This window comes from Magnolia sinica, unplaced genomic scaffold (genome assembly GCF_029962835.1).
Source record: "Magnolia sinica isolate HGM2019 unplaced genomic scaffold, MsV1 ctg336, whole genome shotgun sequence".
Lineage (NCBI taxonomy): Eukaryota > Viridiplantae > Streptophyta > Magnoliopsida > Magnoliales > Magnoliaceae > Magnolia > Magnolia sinica.
Genome location: NW_026682812.1, coordinates 62,786 through 86,442, shown reverse-complemented (window position 1 = coordinate 86,442; position 23,657 = coordinate 62,786). Strand labels below are relative to the sequence as shown.

Here is a 23,657-nt window from a genome sequence, read left to right as displayed (position 1 = left end):
GGTTGAAACACCAAATTGATGTATGACTTATCTGGAATGCTTTTATGGATGGTTACAATCATGTTGACTTATATGTATTGTGGAATGATGGTTAGAAATCAAAATAATTTTTGTTGGTGTATGAAATAAAATACCACTTTTCTAATGCAATTCTACATTCAAGAAAGGTAACAAGAACATAAATTATTAAAGGATCCTTGAATGTTTTTTAAGGAAAATTTCTTGAAAGACAAAGAAAGGAAAAAGAAAAAAGAAAAAAAGAAAAGAAAGAGAGATAATAGTCATTTAATTTTTAAGTAAGCCATGTCATGATAGTGTTGAAGTTTTTAATTATTTTTATTTAAATTTATAATTTTCAAATTTTTACGAAAATCATAAAAATCTTATCATTTGCAATTCAATAGATTCAACCCCTGTTACGATTTGCGATACGATAACGATTTTGACAACATTGGGTGCACATATTAGGATGTGGTGGAAGCCTTACATGCATTGACATGAAATCCAATAGTCTTCTTGGGACTTATGTGGGTAGATCTTGTTGATCGGCCCATTCATCAAGTGTTTTAAAGCTAACCAACGCTCTCTAATATTTTCAAAAGGTTCCTCAAACGTTTTCAACCATTAAATCTTTTCTATTTCCGCTATAAAACGTTTTGGTCAAATTTGATTGACATCCAATTATTAGATCTTTTAGTGGTTCACCACTTCTGCCTTCATGAGATTTTGGCCAAGGATGAATGTGGTAAATAGTGGAAGGATTTGGGTCAATTTCAGCGGGTCGATTTAGGCACATGGATGGGCAGGATTTCAAACTTTTGATGATATAGGGCATGGACCGAAGATGTTGGTGTATGGCACAATACTCCCCCCAGAGAATAAAAAGAGAAGAAGAGACATAATCCCACTCCCAATTCCTTCCTCTTTTCCATCACGCGTATATGGTGTGCACGACTCTCATCTTCTACGCCTATAGGCGTATAATGTGGGCATGCATCCCTTCCACGAGAGATGGATTAAGAACAGACCTACTTTGAAGGACCGACATTGGGCTTCTACACAAACTGAGAGGGCACAATCATAGGTATGATCTTGGCCATTGGTTTACATCTTTTGAAAATTTAATATCTTTTGGATGAGAATAGTTCCTAATCACTTAAAAATTGGTTTTGGAGAAGTTATATGCTCCTGTCTTTCATAAAACCCTAAAACTTCATAAGGAACACCTATTGATGCATCAAACTTGCCACCCTAGCCATTCTTAGAAATCGCTCTTTAGTTAGCGATCTAATGGCGTGGTAGTGGTTCTTAGTGATGATTGATGACCAGCTATATGGTTTTTTGCAAGACTTGCTACTAGGGCTGCAACTTGGGTTCGGGGTGACCCAACTGATCCAATTGACCCAACTCGAGTTTGGGTCAAGTTGTCAAGGTCATCGGTTTGGGTTTAGGTTGAAAAATGCCTACTTGATTTGAATTTGGGTTTGGTGTCGAGTTTGGTGAGGTTGGGAACAATCACATGCATTGTTAGTTTTGTGCCCTGAAAAACCGATATTCATGTATTAGACCTTATTTATTATTAATGGAGTGACGCGTTAATTTGCCTCGTTAATATGAGTGAAACTTTAGAACATGTGGAATTTATATGAGTTAAAGTAGTGTCGAAGTATCAATATCATTACATGTATCATTGGTTGGGGATATAGAAATGTGTATTGATATCGCTAATATTATCGTTGATACCTAGAAATGTATCACTAATTGAGGGAAATATTGGATAAACACAAGGAAATAGTGGAATTTCTTGATGAAACTTCAGGAGATTAAAATACACAAATTTGCATATTTAAGAATCAAATAATTGCAAAAAGGACGCATACATAATAAGTTTCTCTTTAATAGGGGGTCTAAAAGCATGTAATGCTAACTCAAGGAAACATTAGAGAAACATGGGGGAAATGGTGGAACATTTTCCACAATACTTTAGAAGATGCTAAAATACACATATTTGCATATTTAAGAATCAAATAATAACGAAAAGATGCATATTTGCATACTTAGGAATCAAATAATAAGTTTCCCTTTAATGAGGCCTAAAAGAATGTATTATTGACTTAGGGAAACATGGGGAAAAGGGTGGATCCATCCATCCATCCATGCATGCACATAGATACATACATGCATGATCCATCCATCCATCCATCCATCCATGCATGTGTGCTTGCATATAGACACACACACACACACGCACACACAATCCATCCATCCAGCCATCCATGCATACATAGATACATCCATCCTTGATCCATCCATCTATCCAAGCATGTACATATACAAACATGTATTCAATGTTTGAATTATCTCCGATATTATCTTTATCTCTAGCTTAGTAATACCGATAACACTGGTGGCGATACTGATAACGCTGGTAGTATCAGAAATTCTAGGTATTAGCAATGTATTGCTAAGTATCGCCAATGTATCAATATCACTAATGTAATCGCCAATATTTTCAACTACGTAAATTTTAGGTGTCACTTGTATTGCCAATGCATCAATATCACTAGTGTATCACCAATATTTTCGACTATGTAAATTTTAGGCAATGCTTATATTATAAGTGTATCGATGATATTTCAATAATATCGCCAATGTATTGATATCATCAAAATTTTACTTATTAGAAAAAAAAGAAATTATTCAATTTTTTTTCATGGGCACATGGTTGTATGTAGCGTTCAATTTGCCATTGATAATATTGATAATATCTCGATATTATCGATATCACAACATGCGCGATATTGAGACCACAATCTTTCTTTTCCTTTCCAATTGTTGATGATTTCTTAGTAAAATATCATGTGTTGTTGATATTTTGCAACATCGATGGATGTTTGGATGGTTAAATAGGATGGATGGGATGGTTGGACTGATTTCTTACAACAACACATGCTTTTAAGGCCCCATTAAATGGAAACTTGTTATGTACGCATTCTTTTTTTTTTTTTTTTTTTTTTTTTTTTTTTTTTTTTTTTTTTTAATTTCTAAATATGCAAATATGTACATTGTAACATCTCCTGAAGTTTCGTTGAAAATTCCACCATTTTTCCTATGTTTCCTCACATTTCCAGTTATCAACAATATTATCGGCGATATCGATATTGTTTCCGTATCCTCGGCCGGCAAAACTTGTAGCGATACCTATACTTCGAACACTTGGGTCAAGTATGAGGACTTCAGTTTGGACCTGGATTGGCATCTTGGGTCCTCTTAGGGTCAGGTTGGGCTTGGGTTGACCCTCAACTTGACCCAACCTGCCTGTGTTGCACCTTTGCTGCTGAAGGGAAAGCTCAAGAGATTGAGATTAAGGGTCAGTTTGGGCGGTGGGATTAGAAGGAATTAGGTGGGATGGGATTTAAAAATCCTAATTATTACCTATGGCAGGGATTGTCCCTATTGCCATGGGATAAAATTAATGCCACACTTTGTTGATAATATGGTGGTACATTGAATGGATATACCCACAATCATTTGAAATTACTGAGAATAACACACGTGTTATATCTAAACCGTTCATTTGTTTTGTAACCTCATTTTATGGCATTAGCCTAAAAATGAGGTAGATCCAAAACTTATGTAGCCCCAAAGAAGTTTTCAATGGTAAGTATTCAATCCCTGTTGCTTTCTATGGTGGGATCCACTTGAGCTTTAGATTTCCCTATTTTTTTGGCCCATGCTCTAAAATAATCTTGATAAATGGGTGGACGGTACGGATATAGCCCACACATCATGGTCGGACCTACTCAACTTCCCAAACATTAAGTGAAATTGGCACGAGACCCAATGCAATTCCATTTAATGTAATTCTAAGCTTTTCCATTCTTTCCAAACATGGAGTGGAATTGGCACAGGACCAGATGAATCCCATCCCACCTAATCCCTTCTAATCCCACTGCCCACATTGACCCTAAGGTTGTTAGGTAGGCTTTCTGGTTTTACAGTTTTTTCTTCAAATTGATAAATATAGATATTTGAGGAACATCATGGCTTGGTCAAGTTTGGAAATCTTTGAGCTGCGTGACCTCTGCTTTATCTAAGTCCGGAATAATGCCTTTAGGCTTAACATTCTTTTCTTCCTGCCTAAATCTTGGTTGAGGAAGGTGTAAGACAACCACACTTCGTATTGAATTCTTTCCCTTTGGAGGGACAGATGAAGTCATTAGTTTTAACCAATAACTTGATGTATGGTGAATAATTAATGCTTCATGGAAGCAAAGAGCTTTCTTCATGTTTTGTGTCAATTGATCTATTGGAAACATGTTTTTATGCTAAGAAGAGGATGTGAGCGCCAAGACTTGATTTCATTCAACATATGATTTGATGTTTTATTGTCATTTGCTCCCCTACTTGTTTGTAGCGGTAGGGGGAGATCTCAGTATGATGCTTCAAAAATGAGAGGATAACAGCCTCTTCAGTGGTTTCAAGGTTGCAGCCCATGCTGATCAAATATCCCACCTTCAGTATGCGGATAACACGTTACTATTTTGTGAGGTGAAAGAGGAGGCAGTTGATAATCTTTGTAAGTTAACTGTTTGTTTCGAAGCAGTCTTTGGTTTGAAGGTTAATGCGGCAAAATCGGAAATGTTAGGGATTCATGTCAAAAGAAAGGATCTCATCTGCCTTGCAGGCATCTTTGGATGCAAAGTTGGGACTTTCCCTCTTTTTATTTGGGGCTGCCTCTCTGTATTGGGAAGCCGACCAAGCATTTATGGGATAATAGTTGTTAAGAGAATCGAGAGGAAGCTAGCCCCTTGGAAATTTCGGTACGTTTCTTTGAGAGGGCGTTTAACCCTTATCAAGATAGCTTTTTCTAATATGTCGGTGTATGTTCTGTCTCTATTCAAATGCCCTAAATTGGTGTTGGACAGACTTCAGAAGCTGCAGAGAGATTTTCTTTGGAGAGGAGTTAGCGAAGGGAAGAAATTTCACTTAAATGGGACGAGGTTTGCAAGCCGATCAAGGTTGGCAGGGCTGGCCCTAGACTACGAGGTGATATGAATCGGGCTTTGGTCGGCAAGTGGATCTGGAGATTCGGGTTTGAGGAAGGTGCATTTTGGAGGGAGCAGACTGCTTGTAAGTATGGCACTCAAGTGGGTGGGTGGTATGTAAAGAGATCGTCCATTTACAAGGCGTCTGCGATTTGGACAGGGGTTGGGGCTACCGATCACCCAGTTTGTAGATGGATATCTTTTGAGTTGGGTAATGGGCTTCTCATACCTTTTCGGGCTAATATTTGGTGCAGGCGCTTCAGGTTCTATTTCCAAGAATTGCTCGGCTTGCTCCCGAGTCTGACTGCTTCATTTTGTTGGCGATTTGTTTTTCTATGGTTGAAGAGGGGGGGTTGGGGCCCCTCCTTGTTGCAGGAATTTATCGGAAGCTGAGATTGCTGAGTTCGGTAACTTCGGTTAGATGTTGCAGGTCCTTCAGAAAGTTATTCCTAATACTTCCAGTGAAGACTCAATGATTTGGTCCAAGAATCGATCCGGAAAATTCTTGGTTAGATCATTTACTAGCTTGATTTCAGATTTGATGCGCTGTATGGATCCACCTCATCATGTAGCGATTTTCGTGTGGTTAGTGGGCCAAAAGAGAATTCTCACTATAGATAACCTCTAGAGAAGAGCCTTGATCCTCCCCAATATATGTCTGATGAGTATGAGAAATGAGGAGACGATCGTTCATCTTTTCGTCCATTGTTCGTATGCAAGAGTCCGGAGTCATTTCTTTTCTTCGCTCCATATTGACTGGGTGATGCCAGGATCAGTTGAGGAGATGCTTTGGGCTAGGCATGGTGGGAGTACGGATAACTTCGGGAAAATCTCTTGGAGGTTGACTTATGGCAGGGCTTTGGTCTTTGGGGAGCTAGAAATTGGAGATGTTTCAGGAATGTTGATGTGGGAGTAAATGAGGTTATTAACAAAGCTAGTGGCCTTGTCAAGGAGTGGTCCGTGCTTGTTAAGGCCGATTCGGCCTCTCTTTGAGCTGGGCCTTGCTCTTTGGTTTTTTGGTTTTGGCCTTGTATGGGCTTGTATTCTTTTCTCGTTTTGCGAGCTTGTAATAAAACTGTTGTTACCTCTCAAAAAAAATTATTGTACTGTCATTTGACCTACTTTAGATGGTTTATGAAGTTCTTCCGTCTTTTAATAGACAAAGGGAATTTGATGTTTCCATGGTTCCTTGGTTAAAATAGTGTTCACGAGGATAACAATAATCATGTATCCTTGGTTTCCTGGAATGTAGAATTCTCTTTGATGGCAAACTAAAGGTCTTTCACTGATATCGAAGAAGGCCTTTGATATTTCTAGCATTGGATTATCAATTGCAGGTCAATATTTCCCTGGCAGCTGCTCTTGCACGCCTTCACAATAACAGGGAAGAGAGAGAGAAATTTGAGGAAGCAAGCAATCAAATTGTTTTACATTTGAAAGCCAAGGTCTGAATGCTCATCTTATTTATTTATTTATTAATTTTCTTTCTTTCTTTCATGGCAGTTAATCAAAATATCTGGAAGTGATATTTTGTAGCATAGAGTGGCGAAAATTTCAAGATGCAGATACCTGAACTTGCTTCTTTCTCTAATATACATTACAGGAAGATGAGCTTTCTAGATCAGTAGCTTCGTGTAAGGTAGAAGCAGATGTTGTCCACACATGGATCAATTTCTTGGAAGATACCTGGATTCTCCAGTCCTCATATATGGATCAAAAGGAAAAGCAGAACAAGTATGTATGTCCATTTTGTTTTTCATGCTGATTGGAGCTTATAACTACACCATATCGGTGGTTTAGCCCTAAAAGCAGCTAGCCTTACATGCATCCTGATTTTGTATTTTGTTTTCATACTGTCATTGCTTCTATGCTAATCTTGTTTCACCAATTAGAATTTCTGTTCTTCCCTGTAACTGTTATTATTTGCTTTACATGTTCAGTGATGAGTTGGAGAAACATAACAATTATTTTATGAACGTGGTTATTCATCACCTTTCAGCATATAAGGTATTTTATTATTATTATTTAAAGTGATTCATTTCATTTTTCTTTCCTTCTTTCTTTTTGTGTAGAAGCATTAAAGTGATTCATTTGTGATATGGCCAAAGATGTAAATTGGTATAGGAGATCAGGCCTGATTTCTGAAATGGTGAAAAACACAGATTTCTAGGTCCAGCATCGAATTGACATATACATGGGTGCATGTGGATGAGGTTGAGATTTGGACCAGTTGGGACTTACAATGGTGGGCTGCAAAGTTAAAAGACTGATCAAAGGACTCTAACCATGTGATCAGCAGACTAAAATGGGAAGACAAATAAAGTAAATGTAAGAAATGGTCCAACATTCAACAGAATTCTTTTCTGATCATAAGTTCAGAATTGTCTGATTATTGTGGAATCTGAGCTGTGGATCCTCCATTTCTGCCCACTTGATAAATGGCCCATATCTTGTGCTCATGTGCAGTGTCCAGTTTTTTGAAATTGGACCCAGAACTGTGCCTGTGACTGACACATGCTCCTAATATCTCCATTTGCCTTACCATATGAAGAACGCAGTTTCTTTCCCTTACTGCCACGTTTCGTATTTCTAATATAGGAAGAGTTGGGGCGTTATGTCATTCAAATCAGGAAATTGGTGGATAACTTAAAGAACTTCGACAAAAGGTAATGTAAATAAGTTGCATTTTGTTAGAAATGGCACATTGTGCACACTGTTCTTATCTCCCCATTATTATAAACAAGAGACCAAGTGAGAGAGAATCTCACAATCTCTCATTCTTCCTTCCCCATTTTCTTATCATTTCTTCTCTAATACCATAAATTTGATACTTCAGAATGTTTATAATGAAAAGCAATAACTTTCTTATTGCCTCTTTTCTTTTATCTTTTTTTTTTTCCCTTCTTTTTCGGTGTGTCATTTAGCAGGTCAGCGATGATGTCCAATCTAGGTACTGAAAATTCGGACCAACTGAAAAATCTTGAAGTCGAGTATCTTGAATATGAAGCAAAGGTATTCATTGATTTACTTTGATATGATATTGTGATATATTTTTTCCTTTTTCTTCACTGTGGATTTGTTTTACAGTTTATACTTGATATACATACCAAGGTGTAATTTAACAATTACCATATCTTCATATTTTTTGCTGTCTGACAGATAACATTTTGTGATGCAGCTGTTTCTCAAAATATTGAAGTGTTCAAAATCAGATTTTAGTTTCAGTTTGAATAATGTTTCCTCGCATTATAAATGGAATGATCAACCTCAAATAGAGGAAGATCTTTTGCTCTGGATGCAGATTTTATTATTATTATTATTATTATTATTATTATCAATTAGAATAATAAACAACAAGAGACTTTCATCTGGAAAATGGAAAAAGAAGAAACATATTGGCGATATCGATACATTAGCGATATTATTGAAATATCGAAGATACATTGGTGATATAAGAGACACCTTGAATTTACAAAGTCGAAAATATTGGCGATACATTGGCGATATCGATACATTGGCGATACGAGAGACACTTGGAATTTACGAGGACGAAAATATTGGCGATCCTTGGTGATATATCGACAATACCTATAATTTCTGATAATACTAGTGTTATTGGTATTACCACCAGTGTTATCAGTATATTGGGGATATTTCAATAATATTGGGGATGCTCCAAGCAATTCATGTGGCCGATTCCAATTAGTTGGGATAAGGCTTAGATGATGACGATGATATTTGGTATATTTTTACAGGAAGTACATTATATAATGATACGAGATTTAATTATAACAGAGTTTTGCTAAGCCTACATCCACTCTCCACCCCACCATCACATGCGGCCAGAGGTGCCAGCCTAGAACATGTGAAGGACATCCGGGCTGTGCATGTGGATGACATGGTCCAAAAATGAGGCTGTTCAACTCATCATGAGAGAGAAAATGAGAGAGAGATTTGTAGAGAGAGAGAGAGAGAGAGAGAGAGAGAGAGAGAGAGAGAGAGAGAGAGAGAGAGAGAGAGAGAGAGAGAGAGAGAGAGAGAGAGAGAGAGAGAGAGAGAGAGAGAGAGAGAGAGAGAGAGAGAGAGAGAGAGAGAGAGAGAGAGAGAGAGAGAGAGAGAGAGAGAGAGAGAGAGAGAGAGAGAGAGAGAGAGAGAGAGAGAGAGAGAGAGACTTTGGTGAATAAATTTATGATTTGATCATGAAATGAAATCTAAGGTGTGTGGATTTGTCCGTATGTAGCAGTCACATTCTATTTCCTATTGTATAAGATACCCTTGCTAGGTGAACATTTCAAATACCTGTTATAGATGTGGTGTCCTCCGAATTTACATGAACTAACTCACCACACTGACCGAAAAGGAAATATCAGGCTCGACAATGGTCAAATAGATTACTTTGCCCATAAATCTCCTGCACATACTAGGGTCTTCTAACAATTCTCTTTCTTTAGGTTCAAGTTTGAGATAAGGGTCCATTGGAGTATCTCCCAGTTTGGTACCCAACATCCATTTCTCTTCCAATAAGTTACAAACATTTTCTTTGACAATTTATTCAACTCTCGATCTTGCCACTTCAATGCAAAGAAAACATCGAAAAAGACCTTGATATTTGAATTGAAATTGAGTTTGAAAATATGACTTCAGCTTTCCAGTACCCTGCCAAGTCATCACTAGTCACTATAATAAATCCACATACACAATAAGAATTATGTAGCCAGAGGTTGAGTGGTTTGAGAAAACTGAGTAATATTCTTTACTCCTTTTTAGTAAAAATGATACAGCCATACTATTGAAGTTCTCAAACCACTTTCGTGGTGATTGCTTCAACCCATATATGCATATATTTGTTTAACCTTCATACTTTAGATGACTCTCCCTAAGCAACGTATCTAGGAGGCTGCTCCATGTAGACGTCTTCGTGTAGATCATCATGAAGGATTGCATTCTTCACATCCAGCTGAGAGAGAGGCCAATCATGATTTGCAACTATTGACATAATAATCCGAACCAAATTAAGCTTAACCATTGGTGAAAACATATCTAGATAATTTACTCCATAAATCCAAGTATACCCATTAGCGACCAACCTGACTCTGTAACAATCAATTGACCCATAAGGCAGGAAGTTAAAGATGTAAACCTATCTATGCTTGACTGGAGTCTTATGCGAAGGAAGATCACTCAGCTTCAATGTGTCGTTGGAGTACATGGCTTCCATCTCTTCATTCATTGCTCATTTTCAATTTTCATTCGACAATGCTTCAGAAATTCATACAATAGATAGGGTAAAGGCAAACCTACGACAAATCGTGGACAAATGAGTAAAGGTGACAACATTGGAGAAAGAATGAGTAACACGAGCATTTAGCTTTTTGACCGCAATAGGAAGATCATTGGCAATCTCAAGAGAATCAAAAGAGATAAGAACTTTACTAGGTATAATACCCGATTGTGTGGATTGACGAGGAATAGTTTGTAACACCCGGTTTTTCCCCCCTTTTTCTGTAATAAGTCTGTGTGAAATTCTTCTGGGGCGGCAGTGGCATCTCAACTTCAAATTCTGAAGGAAATACATTTGGCAAGGGAACTTCCACATATGTGGCTTAGTCGGTAAGCTCATTTTCAATGTAGAATGGAACATTTTCAAAGAAGGTGACATCAACAGTCGTAAAATGCTTCTTAATAGTGGAGGAATAGCATTGATAGCCCTCCTAAGTACGAGAATATCCTAGAAAAATACACTTAGTTGAACGAGGCAAAAAATTATCTCGACTTGACCCAAATATATGAGCAACACAAAGTACAACCAAGCATTTTAGGAGGAATAGGAAAACTGGTTTATTAGGAAACAATAGAGAGAACATTGTTTTGCCATCTAAAACTAATAAATGCATCTTATTGATCGAATGACACGCTGTAAGAATTGCATTACTCCAAAAGAACTATAGAACATTCATTTCTAACAACAAAACTCAAACAACTTCCACTAGATGTTTATTCTTGACCCAGCCACACCATTTTGGTCGGGTGTATAAGCATAAGAGGTTTGACGAATAATACATTGACTTTGTAAATATGTTTGAAAATCCCGGGAAATTAATTCCAAGGCATTATTTGATCTAAACATGCACAATTTCACACCAAATTGATATATATATATATATATATATATATATACAGTATTCATATTATCAGCAAAAAGTCAATAATATCGCCGATATTATCGATGTCGCTGGAGTTGCGACACCGAAATTCACTTTTTTCGTTTCTCTTCCTAATATCGGCGAATATTTGGCAATTTTATCAATTTTTAATGTAAATTACAGTTGTCGACCAAAAATCGCGGCTCTGTTAAGGGATAACTGTAGCCGACAACTCCTTCTCGACGATAAAAGGGACGATAATATTGGGAGCTGCGTAAATACCAAAAAAAATCGAGAAAAAAAAGGGAAAAAAGAAACTTTTGGAAGTATGTACCTGTAGAATAGGATCGTTGATCGGAATTAATGGGGCGAAAAATATACGAAATCTTGAGAAATTTGGAGAGAATTTTTGAGTTTTTAGGGTTCCCTTCCGGAACCTCTTCTATCGGCGGCTTTTTCCTCGAGTTTTTTTTAGGGTTTCGGGTTTTGAAACCCTTTTACAAAATCGGATTGCGTACTGAGTTACTCAGTACGCTTTTATCGTGCTGAGTAAACTCATTTGGGCCTACTGTGAATGTATGTGGGTTATCCACACTGTCCATATGTTTTTCCAGCTCATTTCAGTGTTTGAGCCGAAAATTGAAGAATTCCCAAAACTCAAGTGGACCACACCACAGGAAACAGTGGGAATATTGACTTCCACCGTTGAAACCTCATTAGGGCCCACAAGTGATGTTTATTTATCATCCAACCTGTTCATAAGATCACACAGACATGGATGAAGGGAAAACACAAATAAAAGATTGATCTAAAAGTTCTGTGGCCCCAAGAAATTTTGGACAGTAGAATTTCAATTCACACTGTTTCCAGTGGTGAGGTCCACTTGAGATTTGGATGTACTTAGTTTTTGGTTTAGAGCCCTAAAATTATCTGTTAAAAAGGATGGACGCAATTCGCGTCCCCTTTTATTGTGTCCAACCCCCGCTCAGACGGTAATCCGTCCGAGCAGGGCTCTGTGGGGCCCACCATGATGTAAGTATTTTATCCACACTGTTAATCGCTTTTCTTAGATTGTTTTAAGATCTAGTTATGAAAATGAAGCAGGTCCATAGATCCAGTGGACCACACCAAAGTGATAATGACACCCACAGTTAAAACCTTCCTAAGGGCCACCGTGATGCTTTTTTACCATCCAACCTATTCATAAGGTCATGTAGACGTTGATGAAGTGAAAAAACAAATATCAGCTTGATCTAAAACTTCTCCAGCTCCAAGAAGTTTTTAATGGTGGACATTCAATCCCCAGTTTGTGGTCTACTTAAGCCCCATACTTGCCTCAGTTTTTGGCTCATATGTTAAAATGATCTGAGAAAAATGATGAACGGCATGGATAAAACACTTACATCGTGGTGGGCCTTGCAGATCCCTGCCTCGATGGTAATCCGTTCAAGCGAGGGTAGGACGCAATCCGCGTCCCTTTTATAGGGAGTGAAAGCGGCGAGCGTGCCGACCTTGGTGGCTTGGATGTCACCAAGTTCTGTGGACCCCACCATGATGTGTGTGTTATATCCACACGGTCCACCATTTGGCGAGATCATTTTAGGTCATGAACCCAAAAATTAGACAGATCCAAAGCTTGGGTAGACCACACCATAGAAAGCAGTGGAGACATTGATTCCTACCGTTGAAAACTTCCTAGGGCCCAAAATGATCTTTATTTGTCATTAAGTTGTCCATAAGATCGCATAGTCATCGATGAAGGTAAAAAACAAAAATTACATTGATCCAAAACTTCTATGGCCCCTAAGAAATTTTCAACGATAGACGTTCAAATTCACACTATTTATTGCGGTGTGGTCCACTTAATCATTAGATATGCTTCATCTTTGGAATCAAGCCCTATAATTATATGGTAAAGTGGATGGACGGAGTGGATAAAGGTATATAAATCAGTGGGCCCCATAGAGTTGACTCGGTCCACATAAAGTATTATATGAACTCATTTTGATTACAATTGGAGCGATTTTGATTACATTGGCCCTATAAAGTATTATATGAACTCATTTTGATTACAATTGGAGCGATTTCTTACGGCAGCGCATGCTTTTTGAGCCCCATTAAATGAAAACTTATTATTTAATGCATTGTTTTGTAATTTTTTTATTCCTAAATATGCAAATATGTGTATTTAGGCATGCCTTGAAGTTTTATTGAAAAATTCCATCATTTTCCCCATTATTCGCCATTTTTCTTCGCATTTCCGGTTATCGGCGATAACGATATTATATCTTTATCTCTAATCAGCGAAACTTGTAGCGATACCGACAACTTGAACACTGTATATATATATATATATATATATATATATATATATATATATATATATATATATATATATAAATTTCATAATGAAAATTGTAAAATGCATGAAAGATTTCCGACTTATGCTTTATTAGGTATAACCATGTCATCCTATAGTAATCATCGATAAAAAGAACAAAGTACTTAAAATTTAACAAACTAGGGATACGAATTGGTCAGTCTGGTCCCCACACATCACTATGGACTAATTTAAACGGAACATCACTTATTAAATTGATTCTAGATGAAAAATGGACTATAATATTTAGTCAGTTCACACGCTTTTCACTCTTAACTCTGACACCTTGGGAAGTGATGGAATGAAAGTTTATAGATTCTATAGACACAAATGTCCCAAATAACGATGTCATTGAATTTCGAATCCGCAGCAAGCACTCTGCATTTGTTGGCTCTGTTTAAGTGGTATAGACCATTCCTTTCATGACCTCCCCCAATCGTCCTATCAATCATGAGGTTTTGAAACACATAATAGGAAGGAAAGAAGGACAACACAATTCAAATACTGTGTTAGTTTACTTGCAGATAGAAGGTTAAATCGAAATTTGGGTGCATATAGAACTGACGACAACGAAATTGATTAGAGATGTACACGAGTCGAACCGAGTCGAGCTTGGCACAACTCGACTCGGCTCGACCACTAGCTGACCCCAACTCGAACTCGGCTCGGTTCGGTCCTCGAGCCTGACTGGCCAGCTCGACTCGGTTAGGTCAGCAACTCGAGCTAGTTCGAGCTAAGTTCAAGCCAAGATCGAGCCTATGCGGCATTTTCACAAACACATGGAGTGCACTTTCAATTTCTCACTGTATGTAAAACAGCAACAGCTGTTTACAGTTATTTCATCTAACACCTTGTAGGCAACATCAAAATCAAGAAAAAATGGTATTTGTTTCATATGCATACCTTCCTTGCCACCAGCCAACACTTCGTTGAGTCATTTCATCAAACACTTGGCGAACAACATCAATATCAAAGTAATCGAGTCACCGAACTAGTTCGATCCGAGTTCGATTCAAGTTGGGGTTCAATCCGAGTCAAGTCGAGCTCGGGCAAGCTTGAACTCAATTTGAAATTTTTTCGAGCTAAAAAAATCAGCTCGACTCGGCTCGAACTCAGTTTTGAACCGAGTCGAGTCGAGCTTTTTTGAGTCGAGTCTAGCGAGCTAACCAAGCTAACTCGGTTCGTGTACATCCCTAAAATTGATGCATTAAGCTGAGCAATACTAGCTCTAATGACATTAGATGATGTACCCTTAGCTAAAGCAACCGACTTATTTGATGAAACACAATTATAGGAAGACAAGAGATTGCGGTTACTAGTGATATGGTTGGATGCCCTATAGTCGATAATACATGAGGCGGCAAAAGATGACAAGAGACATACTTTACTAACTGAGCAAAAGTGGCTATAGAGGTGGAGGGAGCATTGTTGGATGTAGAGCCATTAGAAGATAGAAACATGCATATTCCTCCCATGATAGTGAAATACTGATATAATCGTCACCAGGATTAGATGAAGTAAGAGTAGTGGGTCTATCATCGGAAGAAGCATCCTTCATCATAAGGGCTTGACTAGTCCTTGGAGGTTTTCCATGAAGATCCTCATAAAAGTTAGTATGATTTGTTCGGCCACAATGAGTACATGTATGGTCTCCTCTACCACCACAACCACCTCTACCTCCCCACAGGAATCTACCACCTTTGTCACCGTGGAGAGCACCACGTCCACCATGACCTCCACATAAACTAGAATAACTAGATGAAGAGGCCAATGCAGTTTTATCAAGTGCATTAACATAAATATTGTCGAATTCATTTGCTAGAGAGATTCTCTAAAGCTTTGCATAAACCTTTACCATTGAAGGAATGGAAACTCCTCCCAAAATATGATCCTCTGTTGATCGATACTCTTTTGGCAATTTAGACAGAAGTTTCGCTATTTTCATATCTTCCCACTGCTTCTTCATGATTGTGACATCTAAGGTAATGGGATGATTATGGAAAGCTCTTATTATATTCTAGTCACTTGTACGAAGTAATCACGAAGGGGCTTATCCCCCTTTTAAAAAGAGAAGATCTCCTTGTATAACCGATACACTCGAGAAATATTTTGTTATGAGGAGTACATCTTCGTTTCAATATCCCAGGCATCTTTTGCAATGTTTACGAACACCAAATTAGAACTCACCTTAGACTCCATGCTATTCCTCAACCAAGTTTGAATCTTGGCATCCCACGCATACATTGTTTGTATCCAGGATTAGATTCCTCCAGTCTAGGATCCGTGAGGTGCTAATCCTTTTTGCGGGCTAAAAGGAATACCTCGATAGACTTAGACCATAAAAGATAATTCTTCCCATTCAACTTCACGAAAGTTATTGACACATTGAAGGAAGGGTCCTTGCCTTTTTCCAAGGGATGAGGAACCAACAACTATACTTTTGGGCTCCATAGACATTCCACAGTCAATTTACTTAAACAACAATGAAAAATGCTGACCTTAGAGAAAGTTCCATACACACCTACATGTTTAGAATAACATAACATGGAGATTTCCGGTCTGTTACCACCCTAATCCAAGTCTTCATTATCTGTCAATGCATCTACGATCCTTTTTGTGAGTGTTCCCTTCTACTTGAAGAACAATAAAGAAAACAAAATGATCTTTGCACAAAAGAACAGCAAAACATTCTTCCCTTAAGGTCCAATCAGTCCCCTATACTTTTGGAAGGCCCCCAAAACTAGATCTAGCAACTTGGGGTGGAATGGAAAGGATTATGGGCTTGAACCACTTTTAGAACAACTTTGGTACCATGTAGATTTGTATAGAGATGGGAAAAAGAAAAATAAAAATGAAGTGGAAAAAAGAGAGGGGGAGAAGAAAGATGGAGAGAAGAAAAAAGGAGATCAGGGTTACATGCCCCCACTCCTTTATATTTAAGTGATAAAAAAAGGCAAATATGTCAAAACTACCCCTAATACAAATATCACTATGTCTGACATATCCCAAGACCAAAAATGGGTTGTAGGCCCATTACCACATCCAAGTGGGCCATAGGCCCATATCCATAGCCGTTAACACATGAAAAAGATGGATAGTTTTGAAAACATTGCCAATTGGCCCAATGCAACATGCACAAGTGATCAGCTTGACGAGAGAGCCTACCTATCTATTGACCAGGACATCTACATGGTGGGGTCACTTGATGCCTAGATCAGATCTCAATCATCTCATGTATGTGCTAAGTTGGTCCATGTGGCTGCATGTGGAAGTGCTCATGGAGAGGTGCATGCAGCCGTGTTACTCAAGTGTAAGGGTATTAGGTTTGGAAGGATTCTCAAAGTCCAGATTCTCAAGATATGTATATGACAGGGATTAGTTGTTTCTCACAAATATACTCGCTTTGTAATACTTTCCAAACAATATCACATGGTTGAATTTGATGCTCAGTTGGTATGGTTCACTAATCACTATAATTAAAATAACTAATAGCCCTAGAGTTCATAATCCTGGTTGATATGGATTTCAGGTCTTAGAAAAGCAAGATCCCTTGCCTTATCCTCTTCTTTAGGCGTTGGAAAGAAATGTAATTGATGGACCACCTGTTCTTGCACTAAAAGGAACACAGGAGACTTGCAAACCTTCTTCAGTTGTTAGACATTTGTCGCATACTTACTAACTCCCCTAGCACTTCCACCCATGCGGGACTCGTGCAACAATCCCAACTCTAATTGAGTCATTGCACCCAGTGTTCGAATTATCTCCGATATTATCTTCATCTCCAGCTTAGCGATACCGATAACACTGGTAGCGATACCAATAACGCTAGTAGCATCAGAAATTCCAGGTATTAGCATTGTATTGCTAAGTATCGCCAACGTATCAATATAGCTAATGTGATCGCCAATACTTTCAACTATGTAAATTCTAGGTGTCGCTTGTATTGCCAATGCATCAATATCGTCAATGTATCTTCAATATTTTCAACTATGAAAATTCTAGGGAATGCTTGTATCATAAGTGTATTGACGATATTTTACTAGTAAATTTTCATTTCAAATTTTTTTTGATAGGCACATGGTTGTACGTAGTGTTCAATTTGTCATTGATAATATCTCGATATTATCGATATCGCAACATGCGTGATATTGAGACCACAATCTTTCGTTTCCTTTCCAATTGTTGATGATTTCTTGGTGAAATATCATGTGTTGTTGATATTTTGCAATATCGACGGATGTTTGGATGGAAGGTTGGATGGTTAAATAGGCCGGATGGGATGGTTGGATTGATTTCTAACAATAGCACATACTTTCAAGGCCCCATTAAATGGAAACTTGTTATGTATGCATTCTTTTTACAATTTTTTATTTTTAAAATTTTTAATTTCTAAATATGCAAATATGTCCATTTTAACATATCCTGAAGTTTCGCTGAAAATTCCACCTTTTTTTCCCATATTCCCCGCATTTCCGGTCATCAACGATATTATCGGCGATATCGATATTGTTTCCATATCCCTGGCCAGCGAAACTTGTAGCGATACCAATACTTCAAACATTGATTGCACCACAACTACTAAAACCCAAGTACTTGGTGAGAATGCAAGAGACTGGAAGAAACACGAGTGAAATGGAAAGTTTGTATTGCATTTAGGGCTGCAACTTGGGTTCGAGTCAATCCAAACCTGATTGACACAATTGAGTTCTCGTCGGGTTGGGTTGGATTGTCAAGGTCTTCAGCTTGGGTTCGGGTTGGAAAACGCCAACCTGATTTGAAATCAGGTTGGGTTCAGGCTGAGAAATTTGGATAAGGTTTTGGTAGGGTTGGGAACAATCATATGTATTCGGGTCAGGTTGGGTAGAGTTGAGAGGAATTCGGGTTGGGCAGCTAGGGTTGGAATTTGGTTCGGGTATGGTTGCGGGTTGACCCTCAACCTGACCCAACTCACCTGATTCGTGGCCATGATTGAATTAAGTAGAGAAGATTACAACACTCATTGCTTGATTCTTCCTAATTCAGTCATGGATCTTTTGGACATTGTTGAAGGGTCCTTTTATGTCTAGAGGCTGTGTGTATTGGAGAATGCTCCCCCATGCCCTTACATGGTGGCATAAGTGAAATAGATGAATTTTCTATTAACATCTGGTTGTTGTTGCTTTTGGTGAAGGAGACTATTAAGCATTCTATTATGAGTTAGGGAATCCATTCCAAGGACTTCAAGGGCATTAGGGGTTGAGTTGGGTAGGAATTAGAGCTTGTTTATCTTGGATTATAGTAAGATCCGGAAGAAGAATTATCACCGGCTGCCACCCCCTTCAAGCTGGATGAAGTTGAACATCAACAGAAGGACATCCCTAAAGGCATTCAACAATGGAGTTGGTGGGGTAATCAAGGAGAGGCTTATTATGCTTCGTTTCTTCAGGCCTAGTAGGGAATTGGAATTCTAATTGCAGTCTTTTTTTTATTTTTATTCTCTAGGTGGTCCTCTAATGGTTGAAGGTGACTCAGTGATAGCCTTATCTTGGGTTGCCAGCAGTGACCAAGTCCCAGGGAAACATGCGTCCATTGTCAATGAAATTAGGTTTATAACTGTGTGCAAGTGTGTTTCTATTCTTCCTTGTGCAATTCTATGGGGAAGAGAAGGAATAATAGAATCTTTGAAGATAGTTCTCATCTTTGGGCAAGGTGACAACAAAAATATAGTCACTGCTTGCAAATTGGGGATGCTTGTCAGAGGCTTTTCAGGGAACTCCTTTTTGGACCTCCTTTGTGAGTGGCAAGGGATAATAGATGACTATCGGCAACTGTTAATTGAGGTATGTATTTGGAAGCCACCTTCATTAGGCTTTTGGAAATCAAATGTTGAAGGGAGTTCCATGGGTCACACTGGAAAATCAGGCATAGTTTTTGTTGTTGTAAAAATCAGGAGTGCATCACCCAGTAAGATGGCTCAAAGTTAAATTACTTAAATGCCAGTTTAAAACCCTTCCCATGTCCTTTAATAATCCATAACTATAGTAAGTAAAAAATATGTGATTTTTTTTGCCCTTTGCTGCTTGCATTATGTATAGTAGAGATGAAAATGTTACTTGCAAATTCATGGTCTATATTGAAAGAGTGCAACAGTTACTGTGCACACACCAGCATAAACATTGCTGTATATTCGTGAGATTGCAAACATGTCCTGAAATTTTTTTAATAATTGCTTCCTGTATATTAATTGGTTAAAATATCAGAAAGATGCAAACTTGTGTCTAAAAATCCTGAATTTTAGAAAATATGGATACACATGTCCTTGCCAAACTCCATCACACTTATCAATCTCCCAGTGATATACCTGTCAATGGTGGTCCTATCGTCTTTATTGATTGAATTTGTCTATTGAATGCTGTCTTGTTGAGTCACTGAAATCAGTCATTGAAAAGCTATTTGGTGGGGATCGTGACAAGTTGATAAAATTTAGTCTGATCCAAAACTTTGAACAACTCTCAAATCCACTTTTTTTTTTTTTTCTTTTTTTCCTGACGAAAGAGAGTTGGTTTCTACTTATTCAGTTCTGTCATGGAAGACTGGATATTTCCATGCATGTATTACTTGAAGATCATCCTAACAAAGACTATGGGGCTTTGATAGGAAGGTGAATGGACTGTGTTATAAACTGTAGTGGCCGTATAATGATTTTCTACTGCTACATTCCAGTGAGCGAGTCTAGGTTACTTTCCACGCCATATCAAGTTGGTTTGCAGAAATGCACAGTAACTAGTTGTGGGTCACTAGTGGGTGGCCTAGGAATGAATGTTATCATGGGGAATAATGGGAAATATGCTTCTGACAGCCATGAAGTGTAATATTGGCAGGATTTTATGTAATTGGCTTAAAAGGTTGACCGAAAAGTAATATTATGGCCTGATGAAGTTGGATATTGAGAACCACCAAACTATGTTTTGATGGTGGGAATTCCTTAGTTTGAAGCAGTTTGAGATTGGACCTCTGTGGAAGCGCCAATATGTTCACGATCAATCTTGTTGCATGAGATAAAAGAGCTATCCCATTTTTGGATTGAGGAAAAAATCCCTAATTTTGTAGTTACTTCAACATCCAAAAACTGGTGTCAAGGTCCAACGTCCTTTATATCAAACTGAGTGGCAAGAATGAAGATCAAAGATCTCTGCTGAGCATACCAAGCAGTGGTGGTAACATTTGTGTAGGCCGTAGAGTGCTGCAGCGAGAAATAGTAGAGCATTTTCCTTTCTTTTGTTTGGAAAGAATAAGTAAAATAAAAGGGTTACTTTTCTTGCACGATGTAGGTAGTAGGATAGATGGGGTTTGCAAGAGGAAGAGAGAAAATTATAGTGATGTTGTGCTGTGGAATTAAGAGTTGCTGGGGTGCACCTTGTGCTTTGGAGGGAGTTCGATGGAGGAAACATGTTTTTTTTTTTTTTTTTTTTACCTTCATTGTTATTGTTGGAGTGAAGTACTTTACAGCTGTGATTACATGCATCATGTTCAGTCATGACACTTTTAACTGCCAAAACCAAATTTTGTAGCTAGCTAATACAAGAATTTTTACTTCAGAAAGGCAAATAATCATAAAAATCTCATGATTTAAGAGATTGTTCATTTGCTGGTGATCATTTAGCACAATACTGTTTTTCATGTCTTCTGGCACAAACAATATTCACTATCAAGAGTAATTGTGGTTTTGCATTCCATAATCGTAGTTTGAATTTTTCAATCATGTTTAAATAATCTTGGTTTGTACAATTCAAATCTATTGATTTTTTTTTTTTAATGTAAATTTATTAGTTTCTTGAATAATTGCCTCCCCATTTAATGATGATCAAAAGGCCCACAGTGGTGCACCATTTTGAAAATTTGTCTACTTGTTTTCTGTGATCTTATTATTTGCATGTTTCTTTTTCTCCTCAGATAATAACCACCTTCAGTGTAGTGGACCACATGAAAGAGCAGTTCTATTCTCACGATGGAAATATTTCCAGGTGCTATCATTTTTCTCCTTCTTTACATGCTGTCTTTTGCTTCGTGAATCCATGTATACGAGTCATGCTAATGCAATGTGAACATCTGGACTGCCTGCACATGTCAACATGGTGCATTTGTGCTTGATTTTGGGCCATGGATCAGATGGCCCTCATTGCGTACATGCACTGGCCCAAAATCAGGCTGGGCTCAGTTGCGCCACTCCTTTTTAAAAAAAAGATAGTTAAAAAATTTGGCAAATGGTCCTCGGCACAAGAGTAGCCCGCCAGATAAGATCAGCCTGAGTTTTGGGGTTGAGTGGGGCCTGCTTAATGAAGCCAATCAAGTCCTTAAATTGGTAGTGTTTTTGGTGTAAGCATGTATACTTATTTTCTTCAATGGGTGTGCTCGGCTGGTACCACCTAAACCTTACGGTGGTACTGAGAACAGTTGGGGCCCATGGGATGTATTTACACCATCGAGCCCATCTATCAGTTGTGTCATTTCAGAAAACCCCAGGGACATAAAACTCAGCCTGATTCAAAACTAAGCTGGGCCACAGCAAACAGAATGACCTGGGATGGAATGCCCACCCTTGAATTCCACAAGGGCCTATCTGAGTTGCAAAACAGCCTGAATTTTGGCCTTACCCTTCGTATGGACTGGATGATGGGTCTGAATGGCCTTGATTATATATACACAACACGGTTGATCCCCCAAGCTAATCAACGGTGGGTGTTCCCTCTCAATATGTTCCCTGTGCTGTGGCTCCTCCGAGTTTTCGATTGGGCTCATTTTTGGGGTCTTTCTGAGGTGATGGGACTTATGGATGGGTTGGATTCTTTGAAAAACATTACTGCGCTCCACATCTACCCAGCACCACTGTAAGCTTACTGTGGTACCAGCACCACTGCATGGTGCCCCTTTCCTAAAAAGGGAAAATGAGAAACATGGTCCTTGCCACTGCAGGCATGATGAACCCAAGGTCAAGGAACTGTTTGATGCGATCGAACAAATTAAGGTGGATTTCGAATCAATCGAAAGACCGACATTAGAAATTGAGACACCATCTGAGGAAGGGTCACAGAAGAGTCAATCCCACACCATACAGTCATCTGAGAGTTCACCACAGGAAGGGGAAGAGTCTTCAAACTCGGCCGTGGTCACAAAACCATCAAAAGAGGGAGAGTCTCCAAAATCGGCCACGGTCATGGTCACAATACCATCAAAAGAGGGAGAGTCTCCAAACTTGGCCCCAGTCACAACCAATCAAACCCTGGATGCCGAAGCAGAACTCGCAAAGCTGGAGTCAGAATTTGGTAAGGTTAGCCGAGACTACTCGGCAGATGAGATTGGAGGCTGGGAGTTTGATGAACTAGAACAGGAACTGAAATCCGGTGACTCTGTATCAGCTAAATAGACCGAATTCGCAGTTTACAACTTAAAAATGCTTCTGTACATACCCCAAAAATACAAACTCAAAGCTGTGTGTAACTGTTTGTGGATGGGAATTCCATTAAACATATATCATTTAATGGAGAGTTGTCTGTAATATGGAAAACCGAACAGTGGAAATCTGTCTCCTGTGTGTAAATCTCATGAACTTAAATCCCATGAACTTACAATGTAATTTATATAGATAATTCAGTAACAATGCTCCAGTTTCCAAATTTCAGATGTTTGTGCTCCTGTACATTGATTCTTTTTCTTCTTCTTGAAAATTCTGTAGATTGATTCTCTGAAATGGAGAATTAGGAACCATTTGGATGCACAAGTCAATCGAATTACGAACGAAATGATGCATTTGATGATGTTTCATCATAGCCCTCAAATTGTTTTACATTCCTTTGTAATCCTACTTTAATGTAATGCAATTCCAATTCAAAGATATGATTCTCAATACGAATGCAAATGAAAGTAAACAGTCATTCATTTCAAGTTTAACAGATAAGGAATTGCAATTCAATTTGTTAGTGCATCCAAACAGACTTTAGCGATATTTTTGTTATTCGACTGTGAGTAATTCCTAGCATTTACTATTGCTGTGGCGATCAAAAGATTCTCAAGAGCATATCTGACACACAAAAACGTGGACACTATCAG

General features: G+C 38.3%; 1 protein-coding gene across 1 annotated transcript; it reads left to right on the top strand.

Moving 5' to 3' along the window:
* The first annotated feature begins 6,339 nt into the window (after nt 1–6,339).
* Nucleotides 6,340–23,442, top strand: LOC131236234 (uncharacterized). The gene is made up of 7 exons (XM_058233367.1): nt 6,340–6,493; nt 6,652–6,782; nt 6,989–7,055; nt 7,647–7,714; nt 7,976–8,060; nt 21,504–21,574; nt 22,524–23,442. Exons 2-7 carry the CDS (start codon nt 6,757–6,759, stop codon nt 22,972–22,974), a joined length of 768 nt encoding a protein of 255 aa, XP_058089350.1. The 5' UTR covers nt 6,340–6,493; nt 6,652–6,756; the 3' UTR covers nt 22,975–23,442.
* The last annotated feature ends 215 nt before the right edge of the window (nt 23,443–23,657 follow it).